The 14,891-nt window shown below is 43.0% G+C and overlaps 1 long non-coding RNA gene and 1 gene segment (V, D, J or C); both read right to left on the bottom strand.

Annotated features, from left to right (window-relative positions):
• Nucleotides 1–4,422: 4,422 nt before the first annotated feature.
• On the bottom strand, nt 4,423–6,142 carry LOC120434524. 2 transcript variants are annotated; one of them, XR_005609154.1, is made up of 3 exons: nt 6,121–6,142; nt 5,629–5,687; nt 4,423–4,677 (listed from the first exon to the last, which is right to left on the bottom strand). It is a non-coding gene; the product is annotated as an uncharacterized LOC120434524 (long non-coding RNA). The 2 variants fall into 2 exon arrangements; XR_005609155.1 differs by having other exon boundaries at nt 4,656–4,674.
• A 5,661-nt stretch (nt 6,143–11,803) lies between these two features.
• Nucleotides 11,804–14,144, bottom strand: LOC120434164. The segment is given in 3 exon segments: nt 11,804–12,202; nt 12,293–12,333; nt 14,011–14,144. Coding segments are annotated over 3 exon segments (567 nt in total).
• Between the last annotated feature and the right edge of the window lie 747 nt (nt 14,145–14,891).

Here is a 14,891-nt window from a genome sequence, read left to right as displayed (position 1 = left end):
ACAGTAAGTCGGGAGGTATATACAGTACAGTAGTAAGTAAAAAAAAAAAAACACAACAGCACGCCCCTGCTGCGGGTGGTTTATCCTTCAAGCTCGGGTCCTCTACCAGAGGCCTGGGAGCTTGAGGGTCCTGCGCAGTATCTTAGCTGTTCCCAGGACTGCGCTCTTCTGGACAGAGATCTCCGATGTTGTTCCGGGATCTGCTGGAGCCACTCGCCTAGCTTGGGAGTCACCGCACCTAGTGCTCCGATTACCACGGGGACCACCGTTACCTTCACCCTCCACATCCTCTCGAGCTCTTCTCTGAGCCCTTGGTATTTCTCCAACTTCTCGTGTTCCTTCTTCCTGATATTGCTGTCATTTGGGACCGCTACATCGATCACTACGACCGTCTTCTTCTGTTTGTCTACCACCACTATGTCCGGTTGGTTAGCCACCACCATTTTGTCCGTCTGCATCTGGAAGTCCCACAGGATCTTAGCTCGGTCATTCTCCATCACCCTTGGGGCATCTCCCATTTTGACCTCGGGACTTCCAGGTTATACTCGCACAGATGTTCCTGTACACTATGCCGGCCACTTGGTTATGGCGTTCCATGTATGCCTTGCCTGCTAGCATCTTGCACCCTGCTGTTATGTGCTGGATTGTCTCTGGGGCATCTTTACACAGCCTGCACCTGGGGTCTTGCCTGGTGTGATAGACCCCAGCCTCTATGGATCTTGTGCTCAGAGCTTGTTCTTGTGCTGCCATGATTAGTGCCTCTGTGCTGTCTTTCAGTCCAGCTTTGTCCAGCCACTGGTAGGATTTCTGGATATCAGCCACCTCCTCTATCTGCCGGTGGTACATACCGTGCAGGGGCCTGTCCTTCCATGATGGTTCCTCGCCTTCCTCCTCTTTCTTGGGTTTCTGCTGCCTGAGGTATTCACTGAGCACGCTGTCAGTTGGGGCCATCTTCGTGATGTATTCGTGGATGTTTCTTGTCTCATCCTGGACTGTGGTGCTGACACTCACCAGTCCCCGGCCCCTTCCTTCCGCTTAGCGTACAGCCTCAGGGTGCTGGACTTGGGGTGAAACCCTCCATGCATGGTAAGGAGCTTTCTTGTCTTTATGTCAGTGGCTTCTATCTCCTCCTTTGGCCAGCCTATTACCCCAGCAGGGTACCTGATCACGGGCAGGGCGTGGTGTTGATGGCCCGGATCTTGTTCTTACCGTTCAGCTGACTCCTCAGGACTTGCCTGACCCTCTGCAGGTACTTGGTGGTTGCAGCTTTCCTAGCGGTCTCTTCATGGTTCCCATTAAACTTGCGGGATCCCCAGGTACTTGTAACTGTCCTCTTTGTCTGCAATGTTGCCTTCTGGTAGTTCAATCCCCTCAGTTCTGACTACCTTCCCTCTCTTTGTTACCATCCGACTACACTTCTCCAGTCCGAATGACATTCCAATGTCATTGCTGTATAGCCTGGTAGTGTGGATCAGTGAATCGATGTCTCGTTCACTCTTGGCATACAGCTTGATGTCATCCATGTACAGGAGGTGGCTGACAACCGCTCCGTTCCGTAATCGGTATCCGTAGCCAGTCTTGTTAATGATCTCACTGAGGGGTTCAGGCCTATGCAGAACAGCAGTGGGGACAGAGCATCTCCTTGGTAGATCCCGCACTTGATGGTGACTTGTGCTATGGGCTTGAGTTGGCCTCTAGTGTTGTACGCCACATCCCCATTGAGTTCCTGATGAAGGCTCTTAGGGTCCTGTTGATCTTATACAATTCTAGGCATTCCAGTATCCAGCTGTGGGGCATTGAGTCATAGGCCTTCTTGTAATCAATCCAGGCTGTGCACAGGTTGGTCAGTCTGGTCTTGCAGTCTCGGCTGACTGTTCTGTCTACCAGTAGCTGGTGTTTTGCGCCTCTGGTATTCTTGCCAATCCCTTTCTGTGCCCGCTCATGTATTGACCCATGTGCCTGTTCATCTTAGCCGATATGATGCCTGACAGGAGCTTCCATGTAGTACTGAGACAGGTTATTGGTCGGTAGTTGGATGGGACCGGTCCTTCTTGGGGTCCTTGGGGATCAGGACCGTCCGACCTTCGGTTAGCCATTCGGGTGTCTCTCGTTAACTAGCAGCTGGTTCATTTGTGCTGCCAGACGCTCGTGGAGTGCAGTCAGCTTCTTCAGCCAGTAGGCGTGAACCATGTCGGGGCCTGGTGCTGTCCAATTCTTCATACTGGAGGCCCTTTCTTGGATGTCTGCCACTGTGATGGTTACTGGACCCTGTTCAGGGAGGTTGCTGTGGTCTGCCCTCAGATCCACTAGCCACTGAGCATTGCCGTTATGGGTTGCGTCCTTCTCCCATATGCTCTTCCAGTATTGCTCCGTCTCCAGCCTTGGTGGTGCTGTTCTCTTGCCACTGAGAGTACACCTTTGCTGGTTCTGTGGAGAACAGCTGGTTTATTCTCCTGCCTTCTATCTCTCTGGTGTACCTCCTCAAGCGGCTGGCCAAGGCTGTGAGTCTTTGCTTGGCAGTTTCCAAGGCCTCAGGTACGGACAGCTTGCTGTATTTCTTATGCACCTTCTTTGTCGCGCCTTTCTGCAACTCCGTTAGTTGGCTAACCTCCCTTCGTGCTACTTTGATCTTGCCCTCTAGCCTCCTTCTCCATGGAGAAGCTACTTTGATCTTGCCCTCTAGCCTCCTTCTCCATGGAGGGTACTGCCCCTTGTGGCTGTTCAAGCCAAGCATCTCACTGATCACTGCTGCCGTAGTGTAGATCAGCTTGTTAGTGTCGGTAATCGTGGTTGTAGGTATCGTCCGTAGTGCTGCATTAACATCATCTAGCAGACCTTCTGAGGGTACTTCACGTAATCTTGGTAACCGGCTACGGGGGATCCAGGTTTCAAGCTTGGCCATGATCCTATCTTTCAGGTCAGTTCCTCTCGCACTCAACGATCCTTCTCCTATCGCACTTGGGGCTATGTACCCAATCTCGGGTGGGGGTGATGATATCTCCCCCCTGACCTGGCGTCCTGACTCCTCCTTCTGCAGACTGCCTGATGTTGTTGTTGAGAATCTTCATGTATTGCTCTTTTTTCATGGTGCTGTCTACTGTGATTAGGTTCCATGGTCCATTGGCTAAAAAACATCCCCAAAGCATTAGGTTCCCACCACCATGTTTGACAGTGGGGATGGTGTTCTTTGGGTTGAAGGCTTCTCCATTTTTATGCGAAATGAAGGCAACATCATTGTGACCAAATAATTCAATTTTTGTTTCATCTGACCATAACACTGAAGACCAGAAATCTTCTTCTTTGTCCAGATGAGCATTTGCAAAGGCCAAATGAGCTTTTGCATGCCTTAGAAGTGCCTGGAGAAGTGGCGTTTTCCTTGGTCTGCATCCGTGGAACCCAACAGTGTCCGTTGGACTGTCTGCCTTGAGACATTGCCACCAGCAGAGCCCAGATTCACCAGGGTGGCCTTGGTGGTGATCCTTGGATTCTTTTTCACCTCTCTCACTATTCTCCTGGCCACCACAGGTTTCACTTTTGGCTTCCAACAACGTCCTCTGAGATTTTCCACAGTGCGGAACATCTTGTATTTTTTAATAATACTTTGCACTGTAGCCACTGGAACTTGAAAACATTTGGATATGGCCTTGTAGCCCATTCCTCACTTGTGAGCAGCCACAATGCACAGCTGCAGGTCCTCACTGAGTTCCTTTGTCTTAGCCATGAATGTCCACAGACCACCTGCAGAGAGCTGCTGTTTTCACCTGTTGAGTTGATTAAAACAGCTATTTCCAATTAATCAGGGTAATTAGGATGCTTTAGAACAGCTTTGACTATTTGGAATGGTATGGAACTTTGGATTTTCCCAGAGACTGTGACAGTTTGTAAAGGGTATGAATAATTCTGGACATGATACTTTTGCTCAAATATAAATAAAAGCTGAGAAATATTTTTTTTCCACAATGATGCCTCTTGTACATCGTCTTATTATCTTTGGGGAGACACCTGTGTCATTTCTGCTCAAAAAAGAACTTGCTTGTTGAACAAAAGTAACTTTAAGTCAAAATTTGGCAGGGGTATGAATAATTATGGGCTTAACTGTATATCCTGACAGTTACAGTTGAAACAGTAGCGACAGGTAGAAATGGGATCGGACTAATCTTTGCTTAGTCAGATACCTCCTGTGTTCAGTCCATCATATTAAAAAACAAACAATAGCACGATCTGTGTGATTTTGCATCCATTTCCAAATCGTAGTCAAGCAGCCCAGTCTCATACATAGGTAACAGAAATGTCTCTAATGTAGACGTGTACAGCGTAGTGTAAGCATTAAAAGACCATAAAGGAAACACTAACATTTATGTGAAACTAATTGTAATAAAAAATGAACAGGTGCTTTATAGATTTATAAGAAATATTTATAAGAAAGAATCTGAAAACAACACTTTTTTGGTCTAAGTGGTCAAAGTAGAAAACAGAACTGATGTTCAAGAACAAACCGTAGCTGCACTGATATTACACATCTCCATTGTTGTGGTGAACAATGTTGCTTTTAAAACCACATGCAGTGTGTGACCATGACTGTCCACTGAGACCATGAACGCCACTTCGCTGAAGTCTTCTTCTTCTTCTTCTTGCCATCAGAATGGAAGCAGACAGAGCACGAGCTGCTTTGATCTACTGAAAGGAAAAAGCAGAACATCTGAGCTGAAACCATTCAGATAGAAACAATCGTTCAATGCAGTCTCTCAGGTAGCTTAGCCTGTTACAACTGTTGATACAAGCTCAGTACAGTTAACACAGTGTCAGGGAGCTCCAGTGTGGGAACTAGTGGCTTTAAGTTTGTAGTCATTTAACTTTCATCCATTCATTCATTTAATTCAGGAGGAAGAAATGTCAGGTTGGTGCAGGCTGGCATTTGCTCCCATGCTGTCTTTAACTAAATGACTTGGTTCACTTTATGGCTGGGCTGTATGTGGGGTTATATCATGTTATTTGGGCAGGAGTACCTGTCCCCTGTTGAGCTTAGAAAGTTTCTCCATAAGCAGAGCTTCTAAGTCTTATAGCTTTTAACACATCTGTAGCTGTGCAGGCTGACAGGTTTTGGTGGCTCTTTTTACCCCACACTGGTTGTGAGTGTGTAAATAGCCCCACTAGTTCTTTTGGGTTGCAGTTAACTTGGGAGGAAGGGGTGGGTCTGCCAGGACTAGATGAATAACAATTATCTGGGATACATAAATTTCATAATGCATGCAGACATCTCTATCAATTAAACCTGGTCTGAGTGCTGCCATTTTTTACATTCAGTTATTTCTCTTAGAAATGTTGGATCTAAATAATGAATGTGTTACAGTTAAACTGAACTGGTCAGTGTAAATGGCTCATTGGGACAAAAGAAACCTTTAAATTAAATACCATCACCTGACATCGAGTGTCAAACAATATCAAAGCTGTAAAAGCTGTTTACAGTCAGAATGTATAAAAAACTATGATTGTAAATAAATTCAAACTAGTGAGCTTTTCTCTTTGTGCTGATTATCAACACTGTGACTTCTTAGGCTGTAAGCTTTACATCAGCACAGTTGTAGAAGCCGTCACTACAAATGTCTTTTGATAACAAGAAAAAAATACCTTTTCAGTCCACGGCCTGAAGTTCTTCTCCAAACATCTTCTGCCATCGGCTTTGTCTGCTGGTTTGAAGACAATAAACCACAAAAAAGATGATTTAGTCACTTTGTCTGCATCATGCAGCTCGAATGTGTCGTGTAACGATGTTGAATAGCCGTCGTTATCCCTCTGCTGTGTCAGTAGGATTGTACTGTACAGCATCTCATTGATATGTGAGGAATGCTTATGTAACAGGATAACAGACGTCTGGTCTTACATCATTAAAATATAAAGGGCAGGAGATATTTAGATATTTTTATATTTATGTTATATTTTATAGCTGACAGATATTACTAAATAGATAGAATTTACTAAATGGTTGATATACATGAAAAATATGTCCATTATCACAAATGACCATGAGAGCCAGTAGAATTAATTCAACTGGACACTCAAAAGACGTCCTTAAACGTTCTTTAAGTGGCAGAACAAACAAACAAACAGTTAATCGCTTACTTGAGGTGAAATCTGCTCAGCTACTTTGAAAACCGCTTCTAACTGGTTCCTCCTTTAACAGGATGACTTCTCAGGGGTAAGGCCATCATGCAGTCCAGCAACCTTTATGGTCCTGCTTTGATTCACCAGGAACTATTAGGGAAACCTTTCAGTGCCTCCTGTGAAAGACACAGGCATAAACACAAACATTTATTAACATGTTCCACAGTCTTCCAGTTTGATTTTGTCATCCTGTGGACAACAACGTACAGAGATGCAGGTTTATGTTAACTTTTGTAAGGTTTCTTTACTGAACACATTCAGCTGCAGCTCCACTGTGATCCTGAACTGGATAAGCACTTAAGAAAATGTGTCAATAAATACATCAGCTTACTATATTTATCCAAACAGACGGGACCAATAATGCTTCACTGAGTTAGAGACGTTAACAGACTCTTCTATGTAAGAATGTCTCGTGCTGATAGACCTGCAAACTTGACAACAAAGGTTTTTCAGACTACATGTAGCTGTCCTCTATGTCAGCTCACACATTTACATTCATGTCACACTTATTTCTGCTTTCCCATTTTTACCATTAATGCTTATATTTTGATTGGATACCTTGAGTTTGTAAATGATCAGATTACATAACTGGAATACAATTCAATACAATTCATGTATCCAATTCAAGGTCGCGGGAGGATGAAGCCTATCCCAGCTGATACAGGACAAAGACAGGCTGCCAGTTATCGCAGGGCTAAGACAATACGTGTAACAGAAAATCCACTTAAATGTTTGATATTTCTAATAATAATCATAATTATGACTATTAATTAAAATATTATTTAAAGGTTTCTTTATAAATACATTTCGATTTTTTTATAACCCCTAGAATATAAACCTGAGCTGTTTCAGATTCTGACCTCTGACCTCAGTGACCAGGCTGTGTCCTCACTGCAGCTCCCTCTTCACACTGACAAATGAAACTTCTGTGGAAGAAAAATCTGGAATTTTTTTATTTCCAATCCAGTTAAACTATTAAGGATGAAGTAGGAGTCCTCATCTTTGCTCTTCTGAAATCTGTGTTAAAAAACAACAAACATAAATTAGTAACAAAAATACAGCTGAGTAGAAGCTTTACACACCACCAGCAGCCATAATGCTAAATTTTAATCTTCAAATGTTTCTGAGCCGTCTTCAACCTGCTTTTAACACAGAAAAGTACCACAGTCAATGCAGCCTGAATGAAATCCTGATTCCAGATGTTCAGCACACACAGAGACACAGAGGTACTGTTTAAAGTTTAGTGTTAACCTGAGTCACTGATCATTTACAGTATTACAGAGTCTGTCAGTCTTTGCATGATGTCCACGTCACTGTAAGTTTCTAGCTGACTCTCAGGTGTGACGGGTGTGCCAGCAGGAAAGAGTAATAACAACCTGCATCCTGAGGTTTGTCATGCAGGATTAAAGGAGCCAGGCTTTGTTCACACAGCTAGGATTGTATTTTACACTGACCCTGGGTCAGTATAAGTATCATACAGTTTAAACGAAGCACTGAAACTTGCACATATTTATAACAGATGCATTGAAGCTAATCGGGATATTTACTGTCAATCTGTGGATGCGATTAATCACTTTACTGGAAACTTTATTAACTAGTAACTTCATCAGTCATGACAGAAGCTAATATTTCTGTGCTAACATCGTTTAAACAGTAACAGCTTTACTACAATATAAGCTAACGTTTACACGTAACTTTAAGCTAGCACCATAAAGGCGGTAAAACACGTAATAATATCTACAAATGCATCTTAAAGCTGTTATATTAGCACTTCGGTGTATTACTAACATAACCACATTAACATTATTGACACTCGCTGACTTTTAATAGTCATTCTATAAATGCCGTCCGTTTAAATGGCCTTACCTGTAACACTGCTGTATCCACGGTTCCAGCCAGAGTGGATTCTGGAGTCTTCCACGCTCCTGTTACTGATCCTCCATCTGGATGGATGAGAACAACCTTCTGAACAATCTAGCAGGTGGAGATGGCCCATATCTATGGGACTGATTTCTGCTAATAACGCCCATTATGCGGACTGATAACAGCCGAAGCGGGTGAATAAAGTCACCGTGTCGCTAGCTGTGCCATTACCCAGCATACACCTCTCCCTCCATAAATGCAATAAGCGATACAAAAGTAATGGCCTATAATTAATTTATCTGCTGTATCTCCCTTTTCTCAGGTAGTTGTTTACATTATATAATATATTGTGTTCAGTACACGTCACTACAATGTGATTTCGAAATATATAAATATACGGACAACAGGCTCTTCATGAAATCTCTTGTCGTCAATAAACAACGTTTAGGGAGCTCTATAGTATTCAATAAGAGGACCCTGCCGTCAGTTCTCGACGTGACGGGGGTACCCTGCGGCGTCGATAAGTGAAGCAGAGGAGCCTGACCATGCGTCACACATTTGACGAATTGGGAGTGAGAACGTGTTGGAATCGACGTTAATGGCACAACATGGCAAATCTCCGTTAACGAGCTACCGCGGATCGACCCGTGCGTGGAGCTGGACGGAGTCAACACGTTAAGGAGCAAACTGCGCTAACGCACTAGTTCCCACCAATGTAATTGAGCATTGCGTGGCACATCCGACATACTGTTTTACTTTTGTCCATGACGCGCTTACCTTCAGGGTCATACTTCACATGAAGACCAAAATAGTTCCAAAGGCCAGATCTGAATGAGGGTGGGGGAGGTTCAATTTGCCATGTTGCAACGAGCTTAGCTTCTGTCTTGCTAGCTTGCGCGCTCAGTGGATCTGCGCTCGACAGTGCAGCCTAGGCGGAGTAGTTGAACGCAGATCCACTGAGCTCTCAACACAGACAGCATCGTCAGAAGAAAAGTTGATAAAATAAATTAAAAATTTTGTATTGTTCGATACATATGCGTGCGAACCGAAAGCACTGTGTCGAGCGGTTCAATATCGATCTGAGTATTGTTGCACCCTAATAAAAATATATATATATATATATATATACACACACACTTATTTGCACATTGATGGACTGCAATCCTCTACTGTACAAGTATTGCGGTGGGACAGACAATCAATCACACACACTCCTCATTGGACGGACTCTATTGCAATACACCCGTTTCTCTTGGGCCCCACCGGTACCATTTGGACTTAAAAAAAAACTAATTCTTTTACTTGTGCACAATTTTATTTTTATTCTATTTTTTGCTACTTTTGGGGAAAATGTTATACTTGAAGTTCTGTTAAAACCTGTTGTAATACTGTGTGGTTACAAAATTCTTTTAAAAGTCTTAACATCACTAAAGTACTTTTAAGCCACACAACTGTGTTGTCTGGTTTCTCTGCCATTCATGTACCAGAGCTCTAAGAGTCGTACTTAATCTTCTGATACTAGCCCAAATTACTCATTACCTTGGTAATTATCCATTGGTACTTTACATAACTCAGCATAAGTGCTACACCTGGTAATGAACTAATCATTTGATTCAGGTGTGCTGACACAGGGTGAGATCTAAAACCTGTAGGACACCGGCCCTCGAGGCCTGGAGTTGCCTACCCTTGCTAAAAATGCTAACCGTCACCGGTGACGGGTTAGGGTTTAAAGGGTTAATTCCTTTTCTAGTTCATTCAGAAGTTGTTCCAAGTTACTTCCACAGCACAGTAAGTTTGTATCATCTGCAAATAATATTTTCAACGACTGTGAAATAGCACATATCTCATTGATATACAATATGGAAAGCAGCGGCCCCAAAACTGATCCTTGGGGAACCCCACACACAACAGGTTTCAGTTCTGACTTTATGACATTTATTTGGGTAAATTGTTTATGGTTTTAAGGTAACTGTTACCCATGATAATGCCACCCCTCTGACTCCATATGTCCATAGTTTGTTAAGTAAAAGGTTGTGATCAACTGTATCGAATGCTTTCTTTAAATCTAAAAAAAACTCCGACAGCATATTCTTTGTTTTCAATAGCAGTCGTTACTGTATCTATAAACTCCATTGAGGCATGCGTTGTGGTCCTTTTGGGTCTAAATCCATACTGCTGTTCATATATTACATTGTTTTGTTTTGTTTCTGATAAAATCATATAATCTATTGTAAAATATTTTTTCCAGTATCTTAGAGAATTGCGGTAGTAGAGAGATGGGCCGATAGTTTGTAAGAAGATGTTTGTCTCCAGCTTTATATATTGGAACTACATTTGCAATTTTCATCTTATCAGGAAATAAATAATAAATAATAATAATAAAACTTTATTTATAAAGCACACTAAAAAACCAAGGGTATACCAGGGTGCCTGACAAAAAATAAAATAAAATAGGAAAAAGGAGATGGGAGGGAAAAGAGAGAGGACCTGGCACGTATCAATTATAAAACCTTGACAATCATAATACATAAAAGTAGTTAACAAGCATAACAGATAAAAATGTAGCAATGCACACCAAATGTTAACTAGGTGGAAAAGCAAGATTAAATAAATAAGTCTTCAGCCGTGATTTAAACAGTGGCATAGAGTCAGACGCCCGGATAGCAACATGAGATTGTTCCACAAGACTGGGGCAGCTACAGCAAACGCACGGTCGCTGCGAGATTTCAGCCGAGAGCGAGGTTGCTCCAGAAGAAGTTGGGTAGCAGATCTAAGTGCTCTGACAGGAGTGTGCAACCTAAGAAGCTCATTGAGGTAGCTCGGCGCCAAATTATTGATAATTTTGTAAGTGAAAAGTAGTACTTTAAAGTGAATACGGTATTTAACTGGCAGCCAGTGCAACCCAGCAAGAACAGGAGTGATGGAAGAAAACTTCCTGCTACCTGTCAAAAGGCGTGCCGCCGCATTCTGGACAGTCTGCAATCTAAGGAAAAGGGAGGAGGAAAGGCCAATGTAAAGAGAGTTGCAGTAGTCCAACCTGGAAGTCACGAATGCGTGAATAAGTTTTTCCAGGTCGTTGTGCGGAATATAGCGCTTAGCCTTAGAAATGAGGCGCAGCTGATTAAAACTAGACCTCACAACAGCAGACACTTGCTTGTCAAATTTAAACGAGCTATCCAGTAATATGCCCAAATTACTGGCATAATCAGAAGGAGAGCTAGCAAAAGGCATTAGAGCAGCACACAGTTGGTCGCAGGAGATTTTACTATCGAACACCACGATCTCCGTTTTCTTTTCGTTCAGGACAAGAGAATTACTCTTGAACCACTTTGTAATGACAGATTACAAATGTAGGTAAATGGTTTCACAATACATCCAAAAATATCTTTAAGTGCATATCAATGCCATCACAGTCAGTTGATTTCGTGGAGTTAAAGGGTGTAACTACATCCATAATTTCCTCTTCATCTACTCCCCTCATAAACAACAACTCTACAATAGCTGTAGGCTGCTGGAGGATTCCCATGATGCACTCAGTGTTTCTTCTTCACCCACTATGTGTTTATACACCTCTCTGCATTGAATCATTAGTTATTATTAATCTCTGGCTCTCCTCCACAGTGTTTCTCTGTCCTGTCTTCCTCTCATCACCCGAACTGGTCACGCAGATGAGCCTGGTTCTGCTGGAGGTTTCTTCATGTAAAAAAAGGAGTTTTTCCTTCCCACTGTTGCCAAATGAAACTGAATGAAACAAACCAGAGAAGTTTAACAGTGTGTGGCTCCCTCTAGTGGATGTTGTGGAGTATTCTGTTGTCTTTGCTCCAAAGGTTTTTGTACAGAGTTTTGGTGTTTCCTGTCACTGTGGGCTGCAGAGCACAGTAGTACACAGCAGAGTCAGACAGCTGAAGCTTCTGGATCTTCAGAGGAACTGATCTGATGTTGGAATCCAGTGTGGATGAAAATCTCTCCTTGAACTCGGCTGCTGTGTTTCCTTGGTCCCCACTAACACGACTCAGGATGAATTTGGGGCTGTTGTTTCCATCCTGTTTGTACCAGAAGAGATTATTACCTGATGGGAAGCTGCTGTTATAGAGACAGCGAAGTGTTACTGTGCCTCCTGCAGCAGCAGTCTCTTCTCCTTTTGCTTGCAGCACGTTGTCTTTTTGTGCTCTGCATTCTGTAAAACACCAACAAACAGTATCAGTGTGCTGTTAAAGAATCATGTCAATGTTGGATTGATATCAAAGAAACAGAGTTGTGTTCATACCGAGGCACATAGCAGCCAGCAGCACTGAGATGAACAGGCGTCATATCTGCAGTGTAGAGTAACTGTGAGCTACAGCAAGTAGAAAGAAGCTGTGATCTCTCTGTTTAGTCTTCATCAACACTAAGTTGGTGGATTAGAAGGAGGAGCCTGATCACAGTGACAGGACTCATTCACAGCCCTGTGTTATTCCCCTGCTGACAGCTTTACACTCAGCACGTCTTTCTGCTGCTCTGCTTTGCTTGGAGATCTTGTCTTGGATGTAGGTTTGTAGGTTCTCAGCCATCCAGGTCATGGTAGTCTTAGGAGCTTGAAAGGACGTCAGCTGGACTTCACTATATTATCTGAAGACGTGTCAAATCTCATCCAAGAAGCTTCTTCAGTTCTAAATCCAAATGATGGAGAGTCCCAGGGATTTAAAGTCCAGTGGGAGTTGCCCTTTAAGAAGGTCATTGATCCATGATTAATAATGTTTGTCATCACAAGCCAAGGTGTGAATTATTACCACCAGAGGTTCCAGTGAAACCATTCTGAGACCTCATCCTATCATCTGATCCATTGAGATCACCTGACACAAGATGTGAGTGGGGGTGAGGCGTCTGGGAAGGATCTCACACTACACTGTAGGTAGCAGACGGTTGGTGCCATAAGCCCCGCCCTCTATTTAAAGGTGGTCGTTCACAGTGGACACAGATGCTTCTTTCACTCCTCTTTCAAACCATCTGTCTTCTCTGCCCAAAATGTGAACACTGGCATCCTCAAGACTGATTTGACCTTTGACCTTTAGGTGCAGATGTATACCTGAGTCTTGTCCTCTTCTGTATTGTGTCATGCATTTATGGAGTGGCTGTTTGTTTTCTCCAGTGTAGAGGTCTGAGCACTCCTCACTCCACTGCACAGCATGCACTCCATTGTCTCTCTGCTGCACAGTCTAACAGATAAACTTTGCCCAGTGTGTCGACATGTGTACAATCTAACATAGATACATTTTTGATTCAGTGATGAATCCCTGTCCGGACTCTTCGAGCTCGGCCTCCCAGGCTCTCTGTGAGCAATTTCTTATTCATTTTAGTGGAAAAGTTTTATTACTGAAGGCTTCACACTCTCACTCTCTTGTGCTGAACCCTGTTCCGGTTTTAGGATGCATGTCCACCTTTTCTCACTTTGAGATGTTATCACTCCCCACTCTTAAGGGAATAACTGAACAATTGAGAAACTCAAATTCTGTGCATGATATCCTTCCATCCCGAATTATCAACGAAGGTTTTGAGGAAATTGGGCCTTGCATCTTATTTTTAATGAATTTATCATTGTTAGTGGGCTGTGTCCCAACTGCTTTTAAACATGCTGTAGTGCACCCTGTTCTTAAAAAAAGTAATTTCGATCAGAAAGACCCTGCCAATTACAGGCCAATCTCAAAACTTCAGTTTTTATCAAAAATTTTGGAGAAAGCCGTCGTTCTCCAAATACAGGCCTACTTCGTTGCAAATAATATTACTGACAAATTCCAGTCTGGCTTTAAGCCACACCATAGCACTGAAACGGCCCTGCTAAGAGTCTATAATGATCTTCTTGTATTTGCTGACTCTGGTTGCTCTGCTGTTTTAGATTTATTGGATCTGTCTTCTGCTTTTGACATGGTTGATCATAATATACTCTTGAGGAGGCTAGAGCATGTTGTAGGCATCAAGGGTTCTGCCCTTAACTGGTTTAATTCTTACCTCTCAGATAGATCCTTCTCTGTTGTGATGGGAGGATACTCTTCCTCTGTTGCCCCTCTCTGTTGTGGTGTGCCCCAGGAGTCTGTATTGGGCCCTTTATTATTCTCTTTGTATATGCTACCCTTGGGCTCCATATTTGAAAAAAAAAACAATATTTCTTATCACTTTTACGCTGGTGACATTCCAATTTATTGTCAACTGACTGATGATTTCAGTCATTGAACATTGAATTCCCTGTACGATTGCCTGAGAGAGGTTAAAGATTGACTGTCAGATAATTCTCTCATTTTAAATGACAAAAAAACTGAAGTTATGGTGTTCGACAGCCATATTCCTCGAGACCAGCTTGTTGCCCTGCTGGGGCCCCTAGCTAACTCTCTCTGATTCTATGCGTAACCTGGGTGTCTATTTGCACAGCTCCTTTAAGCTCGATAAGCAAGTATCATCTGTAGTTAAATCTGTTTTTTTTTTTCAACTGCTCCAGATTTCTAAAGCTAAGCATTATATACCACACAGGGACCTGGAAAAACTTATCCACGCTTTTGTGACCTCCAGGTTAGATTATTGTAATTCTCTCTACTGTGGTCTCCAAGCCTTCTCTCTTCGAAGGCTGCAGCTCGTTCAGAATGCTGCGGCTCGCCTTCTTACTGGAACTAGAAAATTTGACCCTATTACTCCGGCTCTTCTTGATCTACACTGGTTACCAATCAAATATCGCATTGAGTTTAAAATCTTGCTACTCACTTTTGAAATCCTGAATAACATTGCGCCCAGCTACCTCACTGACCTCCTCAATCTGTACACTCCTTGTCGTGCATTAAGATCATCAGGTCAGTTACTCCTGGCCCAACCTAAGTTTAGACTGAAGACCAGAGGCGATC

The sequence above is a fragment of the Oreochromis aureus genome, linkage group 18 (genome assembly GCF_013358895.1).
Source record: "Oreochromis aureus strain Israel breed Guangdong linkage group 18, ZZ_aureus, whole genome shotgun sequence".
Classification (NCBI taxonomy): domain Eukaryota; kingdom Metazoa; phylum Chordata; class Actinopteri; order Cichliformes; family Cichlidae; genus Oreochromis; species Oreochromis aureus.
Note: the sequence above shows the minus strand (reverse complement) of the source record. Positions and strands in the feature narration are given on the sequence as shown.